The sequence below is a fragment of the Gossypium hirsutum genome, chromosome A01, assembly GCF_007990345.1.
Source record: "Gossypium hirsutum isolate 1008001.06 chromosome A01, Gossypium_hirsutum_v2.1, whole genome shotgun sequence".
NCBI classification, from domain to species: Eukaryota; Viridiplantae; Streptophyta; class Magnoliopsida; order Malvales; family Malvaceae; genus Gossypium; species Gossypium hirsutum.
This window is the reverse complement of record NC_053424.1, coordinates 59,778,578-59,804,442: the sequence shown is the minus strand read 5'-3', so window position 1 is coordinate 59,804,442 and position 25,865 is coordinate 59,778,578. Positions and strand designations below refer to the sequence as shown.

The window sequence follows — 25,865 nt, the reverse complement described above, 5'->3', positions numbered from 1 at the left end:
TATTCCGTCTTCTTCTCTTTTAGTTTCTCCTAAAAAATCAATTAAAGAGTTAGAAACGAAATATATAATAAAAAGGAATGCAACATAACTTAACATTATTTAAAACTACTAATGATGAATTGAATTAAACAATTATAATTAAACATTATAAATATTTAGAATAAATCAAATATTATTAAGTAAATATACCATAATTTCTCCAGCTTCGGATGTCATAGGAGATCCATCTTTCTTCCTATGTGTAATCTCAAAAAGCTGAAGGCGTCCAATTTTTTGTCCAGATTTAACTTCCTACAATATAGTAGTAAAAATATTATTTAATAGTAGAAATTTAATAGTAGAAAGTTATTAATATTTGAAAGAATTAATAAATTCATAATACCTCGGCCTCAACTACAGAAGCAAAACTTCTCGACCCTGCCGGGTGCGTGAATTTTTGTTTTTGCCTGCTGCTTGTTCCAACTCGCTCACGGTCCTACACAATGAAATTATTATTACGTATATAGTAAACACTATATATAAGAGTTTGGAAATACGTAATACCTCCCTTTCTTTGAACTCCAGAATCTAACCGCATCTTGCCATTGGTACATCAGCATTCCCGGCAGGACATTTCTCAATTTTTCCTCGAGGCTTATGTCTTTCTTAAAATATTGTTTTTTAAAAGTGCTTTTATTGTCTCTCCATTTTTTACCTAATGCCTTCTTTATATAATCATCGGAGACCTCTAAAGCAAATCTCTCCTAAAAAAACACAAGTTTAGAATGTAAATATAAATGAAACTTAAACCAAAGTATTATAAATTACATTCGCATTTTGTTACCTTAATATTAGCGAGAGCCTGATTTTTGTTGCTATCAGGCATGTGATGCCATGATTCGTAGTTAATGGGCAGCATATTGGCATTTCGTCCTAAAATGCCCAAATAGCCTGCTAAAAGTCGAGCTTCAGATCCAACAGGCTGACCATGAGTATTTCTATTTACTTTGACACGCTCGACAGGATCTAAGTCATATAAATCTCTAAGCAACGTACGTCCTCGAACTCTGCGCGTCCCACCACTTTCAGCTGAAAAATGATATACTATAATTATATTAAAATTGACAAATAAATCAATAATAAAAGTCAACACATGTAAAATGAACTTAACACTACTTTGAAATTCTTCAGGCTCGTCAAGTGTCTCCGACACATTCGAAGATCCAACAACTGTCTGCTATTCACTATTTCCTTCTTCTGAATTTGGAGTATTCTGGACAATACTTAAATCTCGTAATCTTCTTCTACGCATTTTTCCTGCAATACACATAAAATAGTTAAAGTTTTAGTAACAAATTACAACAATAATAGTACATATAAAATAGTTAAATTATATAACATGATCAAGATTAAAATTATAATATTACATATAATTAAAAAATCGTAAAATCTTACTACATCATTATTCGTAAATATCTTCATCCACATCATGTCAAACCCATTAATGTTGTGTACTAGTACTAGGGATATTTTCATCTAAGTTTTGTTCTGGAAAAGGTAATGTTTCTGATCTTTCGACGATGTCATCTCTACTTCCATTACCCATGTCAAACAAGTCTCTAGGGGTGTTCCGGAGTACAACATATCAATTCTCATCAGTTGGATCTTTCGAATAAAAAACTTGTTTCACTTGAGACGAAAATACATATGGCTCATCCATCAATTGTTGTCCAGTGTGAATCAAACGAGAGAAATTCACCATTGTAAAACCAAATTCATCTTTTTTAATTCCTCGAGCAGTATTAACATCAGCCCAATCACACCGAAATAAGACAACTTTCCATCTGCCATAGTAATCCAACTCAATAATGTCGGTAAGAAGCCCGCAATACTCCACATTACCCTCAATCAGATTACTGTCCCTAGCACTAGCATAACTTGTAATTGAAGAATTAACAACAACTCCACAATTTTGAGTTCTTCTCATTCTCTCGCGATACTTTGTATGAAATCCGTATCCATTGATGAGAAAGGCACTATATCTTTTTATTACTCAGTTCGGACATTGGGAAAGCCATTTAACTTCGTCATTGACGTCCTTTCCACTCCAAACCTATTGAATCGAAAGTAAATTGAATAATTAACTAAATTTCGCGATTATATGTAACTTATTAACTTTAGTTACATACTGTTTAGCTTAACCATTCATGAAAAGATTCTGTGAATAACTTATTAATCTCTCGATGTTGAAATCTTCGAGAGCGTGCACGAGATCTCAAAATTTGTTTGTACTCACTATGTTAAAAACAAGTTTAATTGGTTAGAAGATAAACAAATCAAAACGGCGAATATGTGAGGAAATTTTAGAACTTACTTGCGTAATGGTTCAACTAAATCATAGTGAAAAAGTACATATCGATGTGCTTGTATCCACGATATATCATCTAATTCTGCAATTTCAACTTTGTCGACTGGTTCTCCATAACTTTGGAATAAATAAGTTTCAGCCAAGTTATGATCATTGAGCCCAACATTTCTAGTTGGTCTATTCAATCGTGTTTCAACATCTTCTAAATATCTAGAACAGAAGGTCATGTACTCCTCTGCCAAGTAGCCTTCAGCAATTGATCCTTCTGGATAACGCTTATTGCGACAATAAGATTTCAATTTCCTTAGGAACCTAAACACGATATACAATATTTATCAAAAGTTGTAACTAAATGTATAGAGGCGAATGAATAAATACTTGACAAATAAATTAGCACCTTTCTATAGGATACATCCATCGATAAAAAACAGGTCCACCAAGTATTTCTTCGTGAGGGAGATGGATTACCAAGTGCACCATAATAGTGAAGAAGGAAGGTGGAAAGATCTTCTCCAAATTGCATAAAGTCAAAGCAGCTCGATCTTGTACTTTCTTAAGTTCTTCAACATCCAAAACTTTTCCACAAATAGTTTTCATTATATTAGATAATTCAATTATACAGGACGTCACATTTTTTGACATGCAGCACCGTAAAGCAATTGGGAGTAAATCTTGCATCAAGATGTGGTAATAATGTGATTTTAATGAATATAATCTTTGATCTTTAAGACTCACACATCGAGATATATTTGACGCATATGCATCTGGGACCTTTATATCCTTCAACACCATGCAAAACACCTCTTTCTCTTTCTTTGACATTGAAAAAATAGAAGGCGGCAATAGATATTTCCATTCGGAAGTACTTGAGGATGAAGATCACGCCAAATTCTCATGTCAACTAAATCAAGTCGACTCTGAAGATTGTCTTTTGATTTTCCATCGACATTTAAAATTGTCCCAATTATGTTCTCACAGACATTCTTCTCAATATGCATGACATCAAGATTGTGGCGTAAAATGTTGTGCTCCCAATAAGGCAACTAAAAAAAATACTCATTTTTTTTCACAATTCCGCCTCATTAGGATCATCATATTCGTCAGATTCATCATCAGATTCATCCCTCGATCTTCTCCTTGTTTGCGTAATAGGTGGTTGATTCATCGTCCCGTAACTAAAGTTGATATCTTTTAACATAAACAAGATTTCAGATCCAACGGTCTGTTCAGGAGCTCCTCTGTACTCTTTAGTACCGTCAAATAGAGTCCTCTGAAATCTAAATTTATGATTTCATCTAACCACCGATGATGGCCCATGTAAGAGAACTTTTTCCCATTGTACAACCACTTCGAACAAGTTTACCCAGCACAACAAGGACATGCATATCGTCCTTTAGTACTCCAACCCGATAAATTAGCAAAAGCCGAGAAATCATTAATTGTCCATAATAAAGCTGCACGTAAATTAAAGTTCTCCTTTCTTAATACATCATATGTCTCAACACCCGACCATAACTATTTTAACTCTTCAATAAGTGGCTGGAAATAGATGTCAATATCAATTCCGGGACCTTTCTCTCCAGGGGTAATCATTGATAAAATAAATGAAGATTTCTTCATGCAAATCCATGGAGGCAAATTGTAAGGAACAAGCACTACAGGCCAAGTATTGTACGAAGTACTTATGATTTTAAAAGGATTAAAGCCGTCAGCTGCTAGCCCAAGCCTCACATTCTGAGGATCGCTTGCAAAGCTTGGAAATTTACTGTCAAACGATTTCCAAGCTAAAGAATCAGCTGGATGCCTTAATAATCCATCATCGCTTCGTTGATCATTATGCCACCTCATAGAATCGGCCGTCTTTGACGACATGAAAAGCCTTTGAAGTCTTGGTATTAGGGGAAAATATCGCAAGACCTTGACTGGCTTCTTTCTTAACCGTGCCCTACCTTCATCCGCATTCACATCTTCTGTATTTCCTTTCATCCAACGAGACTTACCGCAAACATGACAAGACTGTTGGTTCTTCTGATCACCCCAGTACAACATGCAGTCATTTGGGAAACTATGAATTTTATCATACCCGAGACCTAAATCTTTTATTAGTCTCTTCATATCTTGACAAGACTGGGGGATTTTTGCAAACGGAAACATCTCTCTCAGAAACTCTAGCAGCATTGTAAAAAAGTTTCCGGTCCACCCTCCCAAACATTTTAAGTGAAATAGACGAATACAGAAGGACAATTTCAAATATTTTGAACCCTCGTAAAGTTCTTCGTTCATTTCATTAAGTAAATTGTAGAACTTCGCCGCTTCTTCATTTGGGTCCTCATCATGTGCACTTGTTCCCGTTTCGTAAAAAACATTTCCACCAATATTACAATCATCGGATGCAATAAAGTCAGTTGGAAACGATTGCTCACCATGACTGTGCATATTAAATGCATCCCGCAACATACCTTCCATGTTATCTTGTCTAACATATTGATGGTAAGCAGTATCAGGATAAGTCAGATTATTGAAGAAGTTCCACTAGATGTACACTCTCCATGGAAAATCCATTTTTTATACCCCCGAATAAAGCCATCAACAATTAGATGCTCATAGACAACTTCACAAAAATGCCAATTAATGTTACCACACCTCTTACACGGGCATAGAATCATATTCTCTTGGCTTGCATTTTTAAATGCAAAATTTAGAGAAGTTTGAACTCCATTTCGATATCCGTTGCTTACCCTTGACAAATTCATCCAACTCCTATCCATTTTGTTGTTCTTGAAGTCTAAAGTTGACAATAAGTTACACGAGTAAGTTGGTTATTTATAAGTATAATTAAGTTATGTAAGTTATGATATGATATATATTTATGTATTATGTAAGTTATGTAAATTATTTAAGTTATGTATTATGTACGACATAAAGTAATGAAATTTGATCTTTAAATTATGTAAGTCATGTATTATGTAAGTTATGTATTATGTAAGTTATGTAAATTATGTAAGTTATGAAATTCAAACTTTAAATTATGTAAGTTATGTATTATGTAAATTATGTAAATTATGTGAGTTGCTGGTGAACATGAAAATAAAATTTAATTTAATTAGGTAATCTGAAAATAAAATTAAAGAAAACAAAATATTTTTCGTGATTAAATTAAAGTGAAATAAAATAGAATATTTAAAATAAAACTTTAAATATAATTTAATTTAATTAGGTAATGTTAAAATATAATAAAATATTTAAAATAAAATAAAATGTTAAAATTATTTTTCGTGATTCAAAAAAAATAAAATATTTAAAATGAAACTTTAAATATAATTTAATTTAATTAGGTAATTTGAAAATAAAATAAAAGGGAGCAAAATATTTATACAACTTCGCTTTTCATCTCTCTGTTGTATGAAGCTCGTCAATTTGGAACAGACAATGATGGCTACCATAAGATTAATTACCGTCGTTACTACTAAAAATGGCTATGATATAGGCAAGTTTGTCATACGTCCAGCTTTTCTAATGTAATCATCAGCGAGTATTCCATTGAATCAACTGAGTTTTATTTTTTGATAAGTAATTTTTTGAATGAAAAAAATTTGAGTTAAGTAATATTTTATGATAAGTATTATTTTAGTATCTTAACTAAATTTAATATTTTATCGAGTTAAGTAAAATTAAATTTGAGTCGTATCGAATAAAATTGAGTGAAATTATTCGAATTCAATTAAAAAAGGAAAACATATCAAATTAAAATCTTATTATCGTGTAACTAATTTATAAATATTTTCAACAACAAAAATTTAAAAATAATTTGGAAACAAAATAGTTCTGCTCGAAACACAACCAGCAATTAAATCTATACAAAATCGTAGCCCCAAATATTAATTTTTCCAAAATAATCATTATAAAACTATTATTGATTAGAATTTTGAAGTAAAACGTACCTTAATAATTTCAACAACCTGGTCTACTCCACTCTCACCAGCAAATGGAGGCTGGAGTAAAAAAAGTAGAATTTGTTAAGTAAGTTAAACCGAAAATGCATAGAAACAAGGAAAAAAATTTAGCAACGAAACATGTACCTAGAATAGATGTCAATGGTTGTGGTGTATTTAGTTGCACCAAATATTAATTCAGGTGCTCGATAGTACCTAGAACAAATGTAAGATTATAAGAGTAGCACCAAATATATTTTAGTTTAAGAAAATATAAAAACTTTATCAATATCAGTACCAAATATTAATTCGAAGATTAAATGGCAGCTTCAGTTGAACCAATAGTTTCAGGAGGAGCAGGAAGCAGTAACTGGTGCTGAATCTAGTCCAAACAGAAAGTGTTTTTTTTTAGTGAAGCAGCAATCAAAAGAAAAATCTGATATGCCTTTTTATATATGCCAAGAATTCCATTACTAAATCTCATGCTACAAGAATTGATTTAAGCTAATCTATTGTAACCCTTAGATAATTGCAGCCTCATCAAAGTACATTTAGTATAAACTCACCCTCGCAAAAAATAACTCTTTCAGTACTTGAAAACAAATCAGTTAGAGGTGAATAAAAAGCATAAAATGCTCGAACTCAATTGTTGTGCTTCCAGATTTCCCTCAATCTTACGACTACATTGCTTATTTACAGGCTTACAAGACTTCAGCACCAAACAAGAAATAAATGAGATGAACATATTATTTCGTTCTTGATTTTTACCATATTAATTATCAATACGATACCCTTGAATTGTCACCAAAATAATTTTCAATTCATCACAATTTTAATCACCAAATACTCTTCAAATAATGTTTAGGCGAAAAATTCTCTATCTTATTAGCCATGACACTTTTTATATGCTTATCATAATCCATCAGAGTAGGTTTGACCTGTTAGGACTGTGTGCATTGAAGTCTTTACTGTCCTAAAATTACATCTTGAGAATTATCAAATAAATCATTGTAATGTTGCTGTCAACTAAATTGAATGATATACTATGTCAGAATTGCCAACCTTTCAAAGCGGCGCAAATCTACCTTATATGTATGGAAAGAGATGTGCCAACATATGCAACCATGCCGCAGCCTGTGCATAAACACATTTCATTTGTGAATATTTTGCAAAATGTTAAATCTATTAAATAAGTTTAGAGAAAATATGAAACACTTCATTGAAAGCTTGACTGAAATTATAAAAAAAAATTACTTCATTGAAATTATTAGTTTCAAATCTTACATTTTATTATTTCCAAATATGTAGTTTCTACATGCATACAAGCATGACAAAATTTCTACAAAAAAAATACTAAAAACAAGAGAAACAATAAAAAAATCATATGGATTATTATTGTTGTTTTTGGATATTATAGGATAAAAGCAGCCAATATGTTTATTATTTATTGTGTTTTTGGGGTTTTTTTTGTGTGTGTACAGTTGTAATTACCCTATTTGGCTAATACAAATATTGGACCCAATCCAGAAATGGACATAGTCCTTTCTGTCTTCCAGAATCCAACAAACCTGTATGCAACATACAACAAAGGTTCCATATGTATCTTACAAATTCCGATCTAACCATTTTTTCCTTTTTTTCTTTTTGAATTGAAGCCATAATTGTTGATATTTTTATTTTAACAACTACCTCTCTTTCTTTTTATAATTTGGTTGACTTAATAAAAATGTTAATGTTATTTATATATTATAAAGGCACAGCTTGACAATCTTCCATATATTGTCTCTAGTCTCTATCCCAGGCTTTGCATTTTTCATATGCTTTCCCTCCTATATCTGGACTCTTTTCGCTCCATTCAATATGCTTTATCTCCACCATTATTATTATCATTATTATTATTGTCTCTTGTATAATCTATATAATTATTCTTTCTTTGTAACTTAATGGCCATGACTCGCCTATAAGCAAATTCCAGTTGTGGGGGATACTGCACAGGTTGGGAAAATCCCATCATTCAACAATCAAAATCAATGGAATTTGGTAAAATTAGGGTTAATAATCAGAGACCAATGGGCAACGGCGAATGGGGGAGATGAACAAGCAACTAGGGTTTTCTATGTTAAGATTTGAGAGTGAGGGTTTTTAATCTCTTATTTGAGTAAATCCCAAGCAATAATTTATTTATAACGATTAAAATTCTTTCCATGAATCAAAGTTTTATATACACAAACATATGTGTAATTATATTTTTTCTTTCCATGAATCCTTATGGCATGAATGATGATTAAAGGAAAATACTTACCGATTAGTGGCGGTAGAGGACGGCGACGCAGCAGAGGGGACACTCGACGGCACGGGGCGAAGGCGACGGAGGAGATGGGGAAATTGGGGATTTCAGAATTTAGGGAAATTGGGGATTTCAAAATTTAGGGAAATTGGGGATTTCAGAATCGGGGCAAACAACCTGATGAAAATGTTTAAGTTAAAAGTTTAATTTGTTTGTAAGGAAACGACGCCGTTAAAATCGAATTTGGGATGCAACTTTGCGGCGTTTATATAACAAACGCCACTAAAAGTTTAATTGCGTGTAGTGAAACGACGTCGTACAAGGCTAATAGGTATTTCACTTTTGCAGCGTTTAACAAAAACGCCACTAAAACTTAGTTCCTTGACTCAAAATGGCGTCACTGTTGGCAATTTGGTATTGAAATTTGCAACGTTTATGGAAGCGCCACTAAAAATTTGTTGTGAAACGCAGTCGTTTAAGCCAAATGCTAATGTAATTTGGCGGCGTTTTTCGAAAGCGCCACTAAATATAAACTGAAATTGCACCGTTTTAGTGGAATAAAAAACATATTTGCGGCATTTTAAGGCTAAACGCCACTAAATTTATTTCCCCTGTAATGAAACGGTGTCATTTTTACAAATTTTATTACATTTTAGTGCCTTTCTTTGTTTATCATTTTTTTTAAATCTAATATTTTAATATATCAAATGGTTTAGATTAAATATTTCTAAATATAAAAGCATTAATTCATATATATAAATTAATTAAATAAAAAAACGATGTTAATTACATCAATAATTGCATTAATATTTTACAATCATGTGCACGCTAAATCACTTTTCATGTATGCTTTTGAGATTTAACCATTTTGATATATATTCTTTTACAACAATAATTTATATATATTTATCTTATAAATTAAAATCCAAAATTATATTCTAATTAAACCCGAAAGCTTAAACCCTAAACTTAAAATCCTAAATCCTAAACTCTAAACACTAGCTAAACCTCAAACACCAAACCTCAAACCCCAAACTAATTAAACCTCTAGAACCATAGCCGTAACCCCTAAACCAACCATAAATCCTAGACCATAAAGCCCAAACTATAAACTCTAAAAATCGTTAACCCATGAACTTTAATATTAAAACCCTAAGCCCTAAAACACAATAAACCCCAAAACTCAAACTCTAAAACATAAACCCATAACACAAAATAATAAAAATTATATCATAAACCCTAAAACACTAATTTAATCGTAGACATTAAACCTAAAATACATACCCCTAAACCTTAAAATAACATAATCTTTTTGTGGCGTTTTTAAAAAAACGACGCTCTTTCTTTGTTTATCAATTTTTTTTAAAATCTACTATTTTAATATATCAAATGGTTTAGATTAAATATTTTTAAATATTAAAGCATTAATTCATATATATAAATTAATTAAATAAAAAAATGATGTTAATTATAACAATAATTGCTTTAATATTTTACAATCATGTGCACGCTAAATCACTTTTCATGTATGCTTTTGAGATTTAACGCATTTTGATATATATTCTTTTAAAATAATAATTTATATATATTTATCTTATAAATTAAAATCCAAAATTATATCCTAAAATCGAAAGCTTAAACCCTAAACCCTAGCTAAACCTCAAACCCCAAAACCATACACCGTAACCCCTAAACCAACCATAAATTAATCCTAGACCATAAAGCCCAAACTATAAACTCTAAAAATCATTAACCCTAAATCTTAAAATAACATAACATTTTACGGCGTTTTAGAACAAACGCCTCTAATTATGATATATTGCGGCGTTTTACATACAAATGCCACTAATGCCTCCATATAACGACGCCGTTTTTCTCAACAATTTTGCGGCGTTTTAAGACAAACGCCGCTAATTATGATATATTGCGGCATTTTACATAAAAACGCCACTAATGCCCCTATATAACGCGCCGTTTTGCTCAACAATTTTGCAGCATTTTATGACAACCGCCGCTAATGCTGATATATTGCGGCGTTTTATATAAAACGCCACTAGTGCATCTACAGCCACTGTTGCGGCATTTTCACAGAAGCGCCGCTAATTCTTATGTATTGCAGCGTTTTAGTAAAACGCCACTAAAGCCTCTATAGCTACGTCGTCGTTTCTCTCAAGACTTTTGCGGCGTTTTTATAAAAGTGCCGCTAATTCTGGTATATTGCGGCGTTTTCCTTGAAACGCCACTAATGCCTCTATGGCTCATTAGCATACGTCGTCGTTCTGTCAACACTTTTGCGGGGTTTCCTAAAAAATGCCGCTAATGCTCGATTATTTGCAGCGTTTCTTACATAAGCGCCACTATAGCTCTGACCTTTAGCGGCGTTTTCTTGCATGCGCCACTAATGTATAATTGTTGCGGCATTTTTTGTATAAATGCCGCTAAAAATGCTGCTTAAAGTCTGTTTTCTTGTAGTGATTATATATTCAAAACTCTATCGTTACACATTTTATGAATTTAATGACTTAATTGTAAGTTAACCTACTATAGGTTTATTAAATTAAAGGAATTTTTATATGTTTAGTTTATTTAAATTTAAATAAATTAATAAAAAGACATATTTCAATAGAAAAACAACAATTTTAAATTTAATTAAATTAATAGAAATTTCATATTTAAATTTTATTAATTTTAAAATAGACTAGTATCACGTTAACTCTCTTTTCAAATATTTATTACTTTAATTTAAATAAAATAATAAAATCAAATGTTTAAATAGGATTACTTTATCATTTTTAAAATTTTAAAGAATATTTTCATTTTTCACTTTTATTTTTCTAAGTTCATACTTATAAACATAGACAAACAGTTAGATAGATTCTATTTAGAAATTAGAAACTAAAATATAAATATATATTAAAAGTATGGATAAACATAAAATGATACTCAAAAATACATTAATATCGGTACGTACGACTATCAAAACAAAAATAAAATGTTTAACAATACGGTATAGACAACGTTGATCAAATATTGAACTTTTATTATATCTTCAATTGATCCAATTGTTTAATTTTTCATACAAAATATCATCATGACATCGGTCATGATCCGTTGATCAGTAAGGTACTACCATTTTCTCGGGCTGCATCGAATCGTCGTCATGAGCATAATATCAAATATTATTCTTTCTGGATCAAATAGTATCGGGGTTGCGACCAAATGTTAAGTTCAAATATGGAGAAATCCACCTTCGAGAACCTTGATGGGTCAGTGGATGGCCAAAACAGACTATGAATATTCTGTTCATAATACTAAACATGATTCAAGGAAATGATAGCCATCGTGATACATAATTGATCTATCAAATCACCCTAACATTCATAAATAAAGTCATGGAAGAATAATTGATTTGTTGAATTTTTTTATTGAATTTAAGATTGAGTGGGTCATTTGTTCGAGCAATAAGGTGACTGGCGGCCTTGTACCTTCTCTTTTAACATGGAATATCCGAGGCAATATTCATAGACTTATAGTTTCTAATGCTTTTGAGATAGTGGCCTTTGATTTTTTCTTTTTGTTAAAAAAAATCATATGTAACATCATTAAACTATTCGGCTAATTTGTTTTCCCGGGATAAAATGACCAAAACTTTATTAAATTTAGCAAAAGCTATAAAGAGAATGAAAGCAACTTTCAACCTCTCTTACAATATGAGAGTTTGGTACCCAACTTATCTAATTAATAGACTCCTTTAATATCTCCATCTGAACTACTTTGAATCTATTTATTTCATAACATCATTTCTAAATTTGTACTTTTTAGAAATTAGTAAAAAATGTGGATATTCAACATTGATTTTTGCTGGACTCAAGAACCCGAAAGCACAAGGGAAAGGAATACATATGTTAACATTCGAATTTCCTTAAATATTAGATTTCAAAAGTGATGATATAAACTAATTGAATTAAAACTCAAAATTTTTTAGACATGAAAATCAAATATCAATAGGTCAACCATTTATGCATATCAACCAAAGGTCAACCTGAAATTGATATCAAATACTTAAACTGCCAACTTTAGTGTCTTAAAAGAAGAAAAAGAAGTTTCAACGTCAAATTATGGTTTTCATCCCTGTATTACACTCAACTTGAGGATTTACCATTATAAATCAGCTAATGTGAAATGTTTTTAAAAAGCTAAAACTTGAAATTTCCTATGTTATTTAAATGGTAAAATTATGGCTATGAAAATGATTATTTTTCACTAATTTGTTATGTTAAAAATCATTTCAATCTCATTATTTGGATTATTTTAGAAGAAAAAGACCACATCAACCAACGAATGGAATTTTTTTAATGTTATTAGTGATTTGGACTAAAATATAACATTAATAATAATGAAAAGACCAAATTATATTAAATTAAAGTACATTAATTAAGTATATAAATTTATTTTAATAAAGGGACTAAAATCATAATTCGACCAATAACTTGCTTTCAAGCTGACATATGCTATCATTAAAAAAGAAAAAAGAAAAAAAAACCGGTAAATGATCACACACCAAGAACAGAAAATATTGATATTTGATAGTCATTTCATCATTCTTAGAGGAATTCTTCCATGTGAGGTCAGCGGACACTATATTTAAGCAAAACTAGCAGTTTGGCACTGATAGGAGAATTGGATTTTCTTGAAGAAAACATCAACGAAAAACAACCTTCAGCTAAAAGTAATTCATACCCCAACTTTTATTGTAATCACCAATGCCATTACCACTCTATATGTTCTCTTTTATCTTCTTAGGAAATTGTTGCAGGAACCTTTCTGATTGGCAGAAAATTATGAAAACAGTTCCTTAAAACATTGGAGAAAATGGTCAATTGCATACAACATCATCTAGTCTCGCGTGTCTTCCTAGTTGTTATGCTTTATCCTTTTGTCCTTGTTAGTAAAGTAATACACTGTCGAGCTCAGGGACATAATCCGGTTAAGAGTTGCCAATTTTGGCTTTAACACTATTAAACCCGATCCCCCCCCCCCATTGGATTATAAAATTAATTATATGAACTTTAAATTTTTTGAATCAGAAATGATCTGAATAAGTAACCAAAATTTGATCTAAATCAAATACAATAATTAAAATCAAATGATAAAGTCCAAATTAAACCAATTCAAACAATTAGATTGACAAACTTAAATTACTTAAATCTAAAATTTTGAAATTAACTTAAACTTAAAGTTATCTAAATTTTAAAACTCGAATTGAGGTAACTATAATCAACCAACTCACCCATCTAATCCGTTTAATTCATTCATCAGCTGACTACTGTTTTGGATTGGAATATTAAAAAGATTTTCCAATAATTTACGAAAATTGAAGAATATTAACAAAAAGAATCATTCCTTCCCTATTTACTTTTCCAAACATAATTAAGTTGCTAATAGGTTGTAAATCTTTGCATCATAATTCACTCTACAATTGATCCTTTCCTTTTGATGGACAATCTTTTTTTATCAATAATCTTCACGTTTTCGAAGCCATGATCGAAAACGAGACAAAGGGTCAAATTTTGACAACTTTGATTCAAGGAAAAGCAACAGGAAATCCAAAAATGGTTAAAAAAGAAGAGAAGAGGGTAACGAAACAAGAACATGCATGTTTCCAGGTAAATAACTGGAAGAGGAATAATTAACGAAGGGAGAGAATGATGAAAAAAATATAATGTTCAATTATGATCCATTCATCAATAGTGCTTTCAATTTTGATCGTACTAATCAAAATATAATATTAAGAATGAATTACATTGGTAGCTATTCTGTTGTGCAGATTCTTTGTTCGAACGAGACAGTTAAATTAAGATAGTTTAGATGCAGTGAGTTTTTTATACATTTTTTAGTTTGATTATTTTAGTTGACTTTCTATCAGCAAATAGTCTATGATTTTTGCTTGACTTGGTTTTCAAACGGGAGAAGTTGATTAAATGCAAACTTTATCAATATCTTAAAAGGCTTTTGTCGTATTCTTACTTGGTGTTCAATCTAAGTCAAATTTGCTTGGATATGAAGATCTTGATTTCAAAATTCAAAAGGGAAAATTTTATGGATTATTTCATCAATTTAAAATGCTGAATTATCTCCTCAAATTACTTGGAGAAGTTATATATCTATCTCATCATATAACCAGACATCCTTGATGCTCATTTGAGGAACCTTAAGAGTGCTTTGTTTTTTTAGCTATATTTATTGTTTTCATCTTGTATTAGTTGTGCATTATTGCACTCTAGTTTTTAGATATTCTTTGGAGAGGAAACATTGTTTATAAGTGGAGCGTTTGGGGGTGAGTGATTGTAACATTGAGTTTTTTTTGTTGGGATTGCAATTATTCCACAATATAAGGGTAGATTGGAATTTAGTCAATAAATTATTAGATCCACTGTTGAATAAATCATTTATTGAGCAAGACAGCACAAAGTAAGATTGCTATTTGAACTGCATTAACAAATCTAATGTGCAACTTTATTGTTTTGCTTTACTCTCTTATGATTTTTGTGTTAATTTGTTAAGTTCTAGTTTGTGTTGGAACATCAAATTGGGGCATTAGTTTGAACATGTAGCAAACAGAAGCTTTCTAGTTGATATCAGAGCCGATTTCAAACATACATGAAGAAGATCATGTGTATGATTTGCAACCATGGAGTCTATTAAGGTAGACAACTCCATTTCTTGGGTCGCATTGCGTGTTGGTTCATCGAATTATGAGTATTAGAAAGCTTATATGAAGGCTTTTATCATGTCTATTGATAAAGCTACATAGGAACTTGTTGAAGATGGATGGACTCGACCAATAGTTACTGATACTTATAAGAACACTTATTTCAAAGAGAAAAATAATTATACTCCTAATGAAAACAAGGGCATGTCATCGATGCTCGAAAGCTTTGTATGTTATTTTCAGTGGTGTTGACATGGAATAATTCAAAGTCATCTCCATGTATGAGTTAGCTAAGTAGGCCTAGATCATTATTCAAAATCAGCATGAAGGGAATGCAACTATGTGAATGTCTAAACTGCAAATTTAACTACCAAGTTTGAAAAAAATGGGAAAATATTTTTAAATCCTATGCTAGGCTATGTGGGATTGCTAATGAAACTTGTAACACCCTATACCAGACCCAATCATCAAGTCTGGGTACCAAGTCTCACAAATAAATTGAATATCTTAACAAAATTTCTAACCTAATTCACATGAAAACTTGGATAATACTAAATTATACATATATTACTACTATTCAACATTTACTCAACACTATAGATAACAACAAATTTTAAATTTTAAATTTTAAATTTGATTAATATTCTACACCAAGTGGTACTGATTTCTTATAGTCATTCTCCCTCATTAACCATGGACAATTATTTACAGATTGTAACTTAAGACTTTACTGTAATTACACTAGTTAATCCCCGAGTTATGGCCTCTAAGGGAGCCCTTCTATATGCGTGAAATAGCTACCACGCCCTTAGCGTGAACTTGAAGTGTTTGGCTTGACCCTCCATGTGACACTTGAATCAATCCCTATCCCTACATACAAGGCAATACAATCGTAAGTTCAGATGAACTTAGTGAGATTTTGTACAGCAAAATCAAGGATTCTCAATTTTTGGGTAAATAAGATTAAGAGCACAGGATTAAAACTCCCTGACAAAACTTAGGTGATTTCATTGTATAACTAGCATAGTTGACATTCATGTGTCAACTTGACCAATTGTTGTCAGATATTTCAGTCGATCTGATCAAAGACACACTTTTTCAAGTAACCCCGTTCGAGGGCTCAACCTTGTCTAACTCCACCTTCGACTCCCATATTACCTTTCTGGCTCATCTCATCAAAATACCATACACGTGAATATGCAATTTGATGACTACTTTTGGTGAACAATTAGATATCTCGCCTCTCGTGTGAGTTATTGCCCTAATCCCTTCATTCCATTCCAAACTTAAATATAGACTTTTCTTTTATAGTACCCTGAAAATTTCCTTCCTATGACTTAGCCTCTACTTGAACCCTTCTTCTAACAAAAACTCTTGTTGTCTTGAACTTGAGATTTAACTGGTACATAAACACCCCGTTCTTTGTAGTCTTGAACTCGTAAAATAATCTCGTCGGACTTTCCCACTTCAGACTATTCTATTGAGATACTCGTAGCAACAAATAGTTCTTGGCAAACTACCTCTTTCTTAGGTTTCCTTTGGCGGCTTCTGCATTTGATAGTCCTAAGTTGACTTCCTCACGATATATAGTCTTGATGGACTTCTGATTCTTTCATTATTTCTTGGTGGACTTCCCTTTTAAAAGAGTCTTAGGTTGACTTCCACTTTTCTGGTGACCTCCTTTTCAACATCACTTAGGATTTTAAATTTAGTAAACAATTCTATAGGCACTTAGCTAATGATGGTTCTACACCAACTATAGCAGACTGATAACTCTTGAAAAGAGTTATATTTCAGGCCTCTAAACTTGGTTAATTGTTTGTACTTGAGTAAATTTAGTTTCATTTTGGGAGGTTATATTAGTATTTTTATAACATTGCATCATGAAGCTTAGATTGTGCTTTCAATGTCACTATATGTTACTTTTACTTGTGGGAGGAAAGGAATTGTATGTTGTTTATAACAGGTGCAGAAAGGAGGAAAAGAAGTGAATTAGTGAAGTTTTGTCATGAAAAAAGGTTGGATAGATTGTCAGTACAAATGCCATGGCAATTCCAGAAAGATGTTGACTCATCAGTTAATCCATGCCATTCCCAGCCAGCTCTACTTGCACCAGAAATATCCACATGAAAAAAAGAGAGAAAGGAGTGTGTGCTGAGAGAGGGACTTGTCCTATAAAAAAAAGAACGAGAAAGAGAAAGGAAAGTGGTTTTTCCTCACACAATTTCTCATAGGAGATCCAAAGACCCAAAGGAAGAGGGTAGAAGCTGAGGAACAAAATAGCAACAAAAGGAAGAAGGAGAAGCATTCAACCTTGGGCTTCACAAGTACTGCAGCACTAAAGTTGAGGGCTGGATTGGAGAAAGATTCCTAAAGTTCTTCCTTCATCATCTTAATTGATTCCATGAATTTTAACTGTGGAAATATGTTGTTGAATGATACTTTCATTTTGGATTTTAATTTCCAACTCATGATCTAATCTCATCAAGTTGGGATTACTAGATGAATCTTTAGTTCCTTTAATGACCAAAGCATTATTCTGATTTGATTTACGGTTTCATTCAATTTGCGCTATTATAGAACATATGCATGCAATCTTTAGACATAGATGAATGTATGTTATGTTCATAAACTTGATTTAATTCTGAAAAGGTTAGATGAGTTGGATTGTGATCGAATGATACAAACGAGTATTTGACAGAATACTTGTAACATCTTGATTTAAGGTCTAGTCGAAATAATAGTTTCGCGACCACAAATCTGACATAAGAAAATTTATTTTTATTATATTTTTATGGTCTACAATTTCACGGGATGATTTCGTGAAAATTTTGTTCGAAAATTTTGACGTTTGGGCACTCAATTTGGTCAAAAAGTCTAAATTGTAAAAAGTACAAAACTTGAGTTCTAGAAGCTAGAGGTGTCTAATTGCTATGAAATTTTAAGTTGGATGTCCTTGTATGGTAATTATACCATTGGTTAATTTTTTTGGACAAAAATGGACATGAAATAGGTAAAATAGAATATTTTTAAGTTAGGGGCATTTTGGTCATTTAGTAATTAAAATGAATTAAAAACAAAACTAAAAGCCAATTTTTGTCCATCTTCAAGTTATGGCCGAAACTTGCATGGAGAAACCATGGTTAGGGTTTTCCAAGCTTCCAAACTCGATTGTAAGTCTGTTCTTGCCCCATTTTTAATGATTTTTACGTTTTTAAAATCCTCGTAATAAGATCTAGCTATTTCTACCATTTATTTGATCTAGGGTTGATGTTTAAAAATTTAAACATGTTTTACTTGTGTGTATTTTGATGTTTAAGGGAGGAATACGAATGTTTTTTGTGTGTTAAACGACTTTTACTAAGTAGTTTTCGGTGAAAACGCTACAAATGACTAATTTGTAAAAGTTATAAAATTTGTCATAAAAGTGCGATTTAGTGGAAATTGTGGGCTGCTATAGTTATGAAAATGATTTGGCTAGGCTTAAAGTAAAAAGAAATTGAATAAATTTCGTTTTACGAGCCTAGGGGAAAAAATGTAAAAATGATAAAGTTTAAGGGCAAAAATGTAATTTTGCCACAATATGATTTTTGGGTCACAATGAATAATGTGACTAATTAGTAAGATAAATGTGGTTTATAGATCAAGAAAATCGAGATTCAGACTTAGATTAGGGAAAAATAAGTATCTGACGGTTGTCTTTTTTCACCATTTTTGGTATCGGGGTAAGTTCGTGCGATAACAATAATGCAATGTTATACTTGAATGTTAATGCTTGATATTACATGAACTGTAACTACATGTGTAAATAATGTGACAATATAATATATTTTGATGTATTGATATTATGTGATAAATATTTTATTTTCATTATGTATGTTATACCTAATAGTGGTTATGAAAGTATGAATGATATTATGTTCGTTATCCACGACATCACAAGCAAGTGCAATAGAGATGTTATGTGCATGTGAGGAAGAATCCCATTTGAACCTTAGGAATAGTTTAGGATACAAGTGATATGTCACTAGAAAATTATATGATTTGAAATCATTGAGTTGGTTTGAGCTCATGATATATGTGACATCTGAACTCATTGAGTTGGTCTGAGTTCGTGATGTATGTGACACATGTAATTTTGGTTCCAAGTGCTGGTCTTGTGCGTCCTACCAGTGGCTGGGTAGTCCTGAGAGTGTCGGATACCCAATAGCTTGTGTGAACAGCCCGTGTAGTTACACCCTAATCGACAGCTTGTGTGAGAAGGCCCGTGAGTAGCTCGATGACGAGCGTTACATGATATGGGGTAGCTTTGGCTACATATGTATATGTGGCACTTAAGTGCAAGGTTTCCATGTATCCAATAGTATTCCAAGTGTTCAACGAGTAGTTCAAAGAATGATTTGATGATAGTCTGAAAAGGGTATGTCAAATTCAAGAATGAATATGTGAAAAATGTTGAAAGGGTACAGGTATGTACGCTAAGCTTATGGTTATTGAGATTTTGAAATGTCGACACCTCGGTGAGCTAAGATGTATGAATTATGATTATGAATTTTGTTGCAATATCATGCTAACTTACATTGTATAATTGAACATGGAACCCATGAAATGGTGTGTTCATGATTAGTTGAAAATGAACTTATGATAGTTATCATTATATTGCACTAACATAGTTTTGGACAGCAATAGTAGTCCAACTTTGAAAATCCACCAAAAATAGTGGAAATCAAATTAGTGACTAAATAAAATATGACATTAAATCTTATTGAGTCTATTTTAACATCGAAGCAACTTTGTAAGAAAAATAATTTCATATTATGAGATATTTGAATTTTTGTAAGACAAGGTCAGAATGATTTTAGATTCCCTTGTTCTGACTTTGGAAAATCACTAAAAATTGTACAAAAATAATTATTCATTAGAATTTATATAAATAAATTCTTAATTAGTCTATTTTCAATAGAAATATACAAAAACATCATCCGAATCCCGTATTAAGATATAATTAAGTTTTAGTAAAGAAAGTCAAAGCTGTCAAACAACAGAACAGGGGTAAATTTGAAGAATAAACTGTACTTATTGGCTAATCCATAAATTCTAAAAATTTCATTCTAGAAAGATATATGAGTCTAGTTTCAAATTCTTTTAATGGATCTTAATTTAGAATTCTGTAGCTCCATCTATAAATAATTGAGTGACCATGACTCGAGTGGATAGCTTGTCATGAATATAAGTAAAAAAGTGCAAATACGATTGTATTACTTTGAGATCATGTTGTGAGAATTGGTAGAAGCGTGTTAATAAAATGCTTATTATTTTCATACGGACTGGACTTACTATGCTTTAAAGCTTACTCCCCTCATTCTCCCATCTCGTATAGGTTAATTTAGCTAGCTTGGGTTGGAGATCGTCGGAGATGCTATCACACTATCAAGCTATCATGTTAGGTATAAGTGAATGGAAACCCCTTTAAGTTTATGGCATGCATAGGGACTTGGTTATTTTCTGTATGAGTCATTATGAATTGATTAAATATATTGGCTTGTGAAGGCTAAAGGTTGGATGTAATTTGTAGCCATGCAAATTGGCTATATTAGCTAACTGGTTGTAAGCCCATATAATTATGCATGTGCATATGGCAATGTTTTGTGATGTGATTTATATTTGCTTGATATATATAATGGATATGAATTTATTCATATGTTAATGCCTTTTGAGTGTGAATTCAGCATGAAGTGATTTGGTAAGGCATGATGTTATAATGCATGATATATGATGGTGGGAAGATGATATGTTATTGTCTGCTGGTAGTTTATTTATGCCATGAAATGTACTATTGTAGTTGTGTTTAAGTGTGTGCAAATAAAGGTGACAAATGGCTTGGTAAATAGCCATTTTTTCAGCCACACGGGCAGAGACACGACCGTGTGTCTCAGTCGTGTGGAGGACACAGCCTAGCACATGGGCTAGTGACTTGGCCGTGTGACCCTTATTTGTTGATGACATCATAAACTGAGAGTTACACGGGCTGAGGACATGGGCGTGTCCCAAGCCACACAACGGCGAATGACTCTCCAAAGATGGAAAATTTCTTAAGTGTTGTAAAATTTTTAGAAATTCTCGGTTTAATCCCGAATCACCTTCGGTGTATGTTTTGGGCCTCATAGGCCTGTATAAGGGACAATGTACATGTGTTTGATTCACTTTAAATTGAATGAAATTTTATGGACCAATTTTATGAAATTGTGTATGTTTAAGTCCGGTAATGCCTCGTATCCTATCCCGGCCTCGGGTTCGGGTAAGAGGTTTTACAATACTCGTAGCACTCTAGATATAGAACTGCGCTTTGTACAGAGAAAGACAAAAACAATGCTAGGTACCCTTATTAAGGTTTGTAGACATGCAAAGCCTTAGGTAAGGTAGCTTGAAGTTTGACCCTCGAAAGAAGCAAACTACCTGACATTTGACCTGAATAGTAAATTGGTTAAGATTTTTCCATGGCATTATTGTGTTATGAAGAAAGAATCTTAGTAATCCTAGCCTTCCCATTCAACAGTGTAGATCCTCTCAACTTTCTTTTTTATATCTTTGCCACAACATTTTAAGATAGTTATTTGATTTGAATAGGGCATACATGATTCTTACTCTGGAAATTGTTATTTTGTTTTGCCGAAACCTGGTTCATATATTTTATAGTAATAACTTAGCCGAATTAATCCTATTCGATCTTTGAAGAGACAATCTTACTTACTATTTTATTACTTGATTCAACGTGTATACTTGCACATTCGCATATTATATTCACATAGGACACAAGCTCTTGATGGTGATACTTATTAGAAATACCTGGAAGGAAGTACCCCTTCCTTTCACATGTTCCACATTTAAACGCTTCCATCGTTCCTCCTATCTTTGCATGTTGACGTATCCTTTATTTAGCACACCCACTCGTGTTTTCAAATGCACCCTATTCATTTTGTCAAACTACTTATTGCGTGAGACATACAACATCCTCCCTTTTTGTGCCCTGATAAGCTTCTCTATTCACTATCCTGGCAGACTCCATCCTTGTCATATTGTATACCTATTTGCCACTAGATCATTCCATGGTTAACCATGGAATTTCGATTCTAAAGAATTAATAAACACCTTTTGAGGTGTTGCCCTGAAAGACCTATATACCGTTTACATAGTGTCACCCTGAAGGATTAGTCACAGTGTCACCCCCGAAAGACCAATTGTTATTTGTTCCACTATGCCACTAAACTCCCTTGAATCCCATAACAATCAACCCATTCTTCCATTATGCCAAATTTTCCTATCTTTTCTACCCCGTCAAGTAACTCCCTCCATACTTTGCTTATAACACACATGCATTTCACTCAAATCATCATACTTTTTACCATAACATACAATATGTCATTTATCAATACATCAACACACAACCACAGTTGGCATCCATAATACACACTTGCAAACACCCAGATATTTACCCAACTTTATGCATGTAAAGCATACTCATTCACCAATTACACATAGCCATGGTATTCAGATTGAACTCATAGCAAACTCATGAATAGAACATTCTAACTCATCAACAACATTCACCCAAATGGAGTACAGAAACTCACCTTAAATCCTTCATCCTCACCAGCTTAGCTTGTCCAAACGCCAGAGCCTCCTTCTTCCTGGCAGTAAAGCATGTCAACCATATATGCCTGTTAAACCAATGGTATTCCTTAGAATCCATTATAATACAGAAACCTTTTAGGAATCCTTACTTCTTTCTTCCCCTAATTCACGAATGTATAGACTTAGGATATTACCAACTTACTAGATTCTTTACTTTCCCATCTTGAGTCTCGCATTCACTGCCCCATGCAGAGCTTTCTTTAACTTTCTCTTCTTTAAGGAAACCGAAGAAAATGATGTAGATAAGAAGAAAATCATAGACAAAATTGAAAAGAATTACTTTTGTAGAAATAACCCCTCTCACACATGTATATATGTACCCTTTTGCATAGTCTATATAGTCCAAAACAACCATCTGTAACTAATAATTCTATCTCCCACTAAGGAACCAGTCAGTTCCAACCCAATTGAACCAGAAGTACATCTCAACTAATTACCAATTAGCCATAAAATTTTTCAAAGTTTCCCAGTGAAGCGCACCAACCATTTTATTCAATGAACTCCCAAAATTTGTCCATAATCTTCCTCCCATAGCCAAAAATTAGTGACAAGGTTCCCATAGTCAGTTCCAAGCTCGATTATGAAGAAAAATAAGGTTCAGACCTAGACTGTGAGAAAAACAAAGTGTTTGACCATTAGGTTAAATTCCAGTTTTTTTATACCAATGTAAGTTCGTATGTAAATAATGCATTGTTAAATTTAAGTTTTAAATGTTTTAATATTGTATGAATTGTGATTTACTCTTTTAACGTATTCGATAAAGTTTTTACAAGTGAGAATTCTTGGTTGTGTCTTAGGAATAGAATAGGATACGAGTGACATGTCACTAGGAACCCATGTGTTTATGTGATCCGGGTGCTGGTCTCGTACGTCTTACTAGTAGCTGGGTAGTCTGGCACATGTTGCAGATACCTAATAGCTTGTGTGAGTAGCACTGAGTAGCTCCGTCTGACTGACAGCTAGTGTGAGTAGGCCCGTGAATAGCTCGAAAACGAGTCTATATGGATTATGAGATGTGAGGTAGCTTTGGCTACATATATGACACTTTTGTGCAAGATTTCTTAGTATCTGTTAATATTCCGAGTGTTCAAAAGGAATGATAAAGTTGTGAAGGACTATGGTATGTTACAAGTTGGTACAGGTATGTACGTAAAACTCATATATAATGAGCTCGATATGTGATGAAACCTTGGTAAGGTTGTGATTGAGTAAGTATGGCTATAAGATTTTATAACATTCATGCCAATTCTCATTATGCTATTAGTATGTTAAATGTATGGTTATGATGCTTATTATTTGCATAGGAACTTACTAGGCTTTAAAGCTTACTCCCCTTTTCCTTTCCCTTGTCTTATAGTGTCACCAAGCTAGCTCGAGGATCGGAGATCATAAGAGATCCACTCACACTATCAACAATTGTTTTAATACCAATGATTTTAACATTTTGAGTTCTGGCATATACAAAGGACTTGGTCATTTTTTTATGTGTCATAATTGATTTGGTCAAATGTGTTGGCTTATATTGGTTGAGAGTTCATTTTGTAAAAGGCCATTTGAAATTGGCTACTATTGGTATAAGCAATTTATATGATGATGCCTTTCATGGATGTGGTATTTTACATGATTTGAGTTAATGAGTATATGATGTTTGTGTATGATAGATGGTAGCATGTGAATGATGGGCTGATGTCTTGGTTATGGTTGATTTGGTTGGATATAAATATTTGGATTGGTGTTATGTTGAGTTGTGTAGGTGTGTGCAACAAAGGGTGGCAAAATGGCTTGGTAAATAGCCTTATTTTTGTCCACATGGGTAGACAAAAGGGCGTGTGTCTAAGCCGTGTGCGACACACAGTTTGCCCCACAGGCATGTGTTAGGCCGTGTGTCCCCCTGCACCCTAAATTTGCAAAATAGAATGCTCAGAATTGAGCACACTGGCAGAGACACAGGCATGTGTCTCAACCGTGTGGATGACACGGCCTCAAGCACGGGAGTGTGTCCTGGGCGTGTATAGTCTGCTACTATTTTATGAAAAATCATAAATTTTAATTCGACCACATAGCCTAGCACAGGAGAGTGAGACTTGGCAGCATGTCTTCAATTTGTTCTTGGGTGACAAATAGAGAGTTACACGGGTTTGGGATATGGGCGTGTCCCCTATCCACACGGGCGTGTAACCCCTGTTTAGTGAAAATTTTTCTAAGTGTTGTAAAATTTTATAAAGTTCTCAGCTTAGTCACGGACCACCTCCAAAGTATGTTTTAGGCCTCGTAGGCTCGTATTAGGGACTTTAAGAGTATCTACAAAAAGTTTTAATTTGGATGCAAATCGATAAATCAAAATTGTATGAAAGTTCGTGTGTTAAGTCCGGTAACGCCCCGTATCCTGTTCCGGTAACATCCCTCACCCGTATTCAACACTGAAACAGGGTTACAGAATATTACCAGACTTACAACACATTTAAACATACAATTCACATTCAATTTGTCAGTTCATATATATTTCATTCGCAATCAATCATTTTGTCCCTAATACGAGCCTACGAGACCCAAAACATGCATTCAAGGTGGATCGAAACTAAACCGAGACTCAGGAAATTTTTCCACACTTAGAAAAGTTTTGCATAAAACATAGGACACACGCCCGTGTGGCCCGCCCGTGTGTCTCACATGGCCAACAAACACGCCTGTGTCATAGGCCGTGTGGACATTCGAAATGGGAACACATGGCCGTGTCCCAGCCCGTATCCAACCCCATAGTTCTCTGACTTGGGTCACACGGCCAACACACACGCCTGTGTGCCCTAAAAATGGCCATACATGCCTGTGTGCTAGGCCATCTGCTAGGCTGTGCCAAACCTGTAAGGTATACTGAATTATGCCACACGACTAAAG

General features: G+C 32.9%; 1 protein-coding gene across 1 annotated transcript; it reads right to left on the bottom strand.

Moving 5' to 3' along the window:
* Positions 1-497: 497 nt before the first annotated feature.
* LOC107918122 (uncharacterized) lies at positions 498-1,202 on the bottom strand. Its single transcript, XM_041105752.1, has 3 exons — positions 1,156-1,202; positions 824-1,068; positions 498-743 (listed from the first exon to the last, which is right to left on the bottom strand). The coding sequence occupies exons 2-3, from the start codon at positions 896-898 to the stop codon at positions 513-515; spliced, it is 306 nt and encodes a 101-aa protein (XP_040961686.1). The 5' UTR covers positions 899-1,068; positions 1,156-1,202; the 3' UTR covers positions 498-512.
* Positions 1,203-25,865: the final 24,663 nt, after the last annotated feature.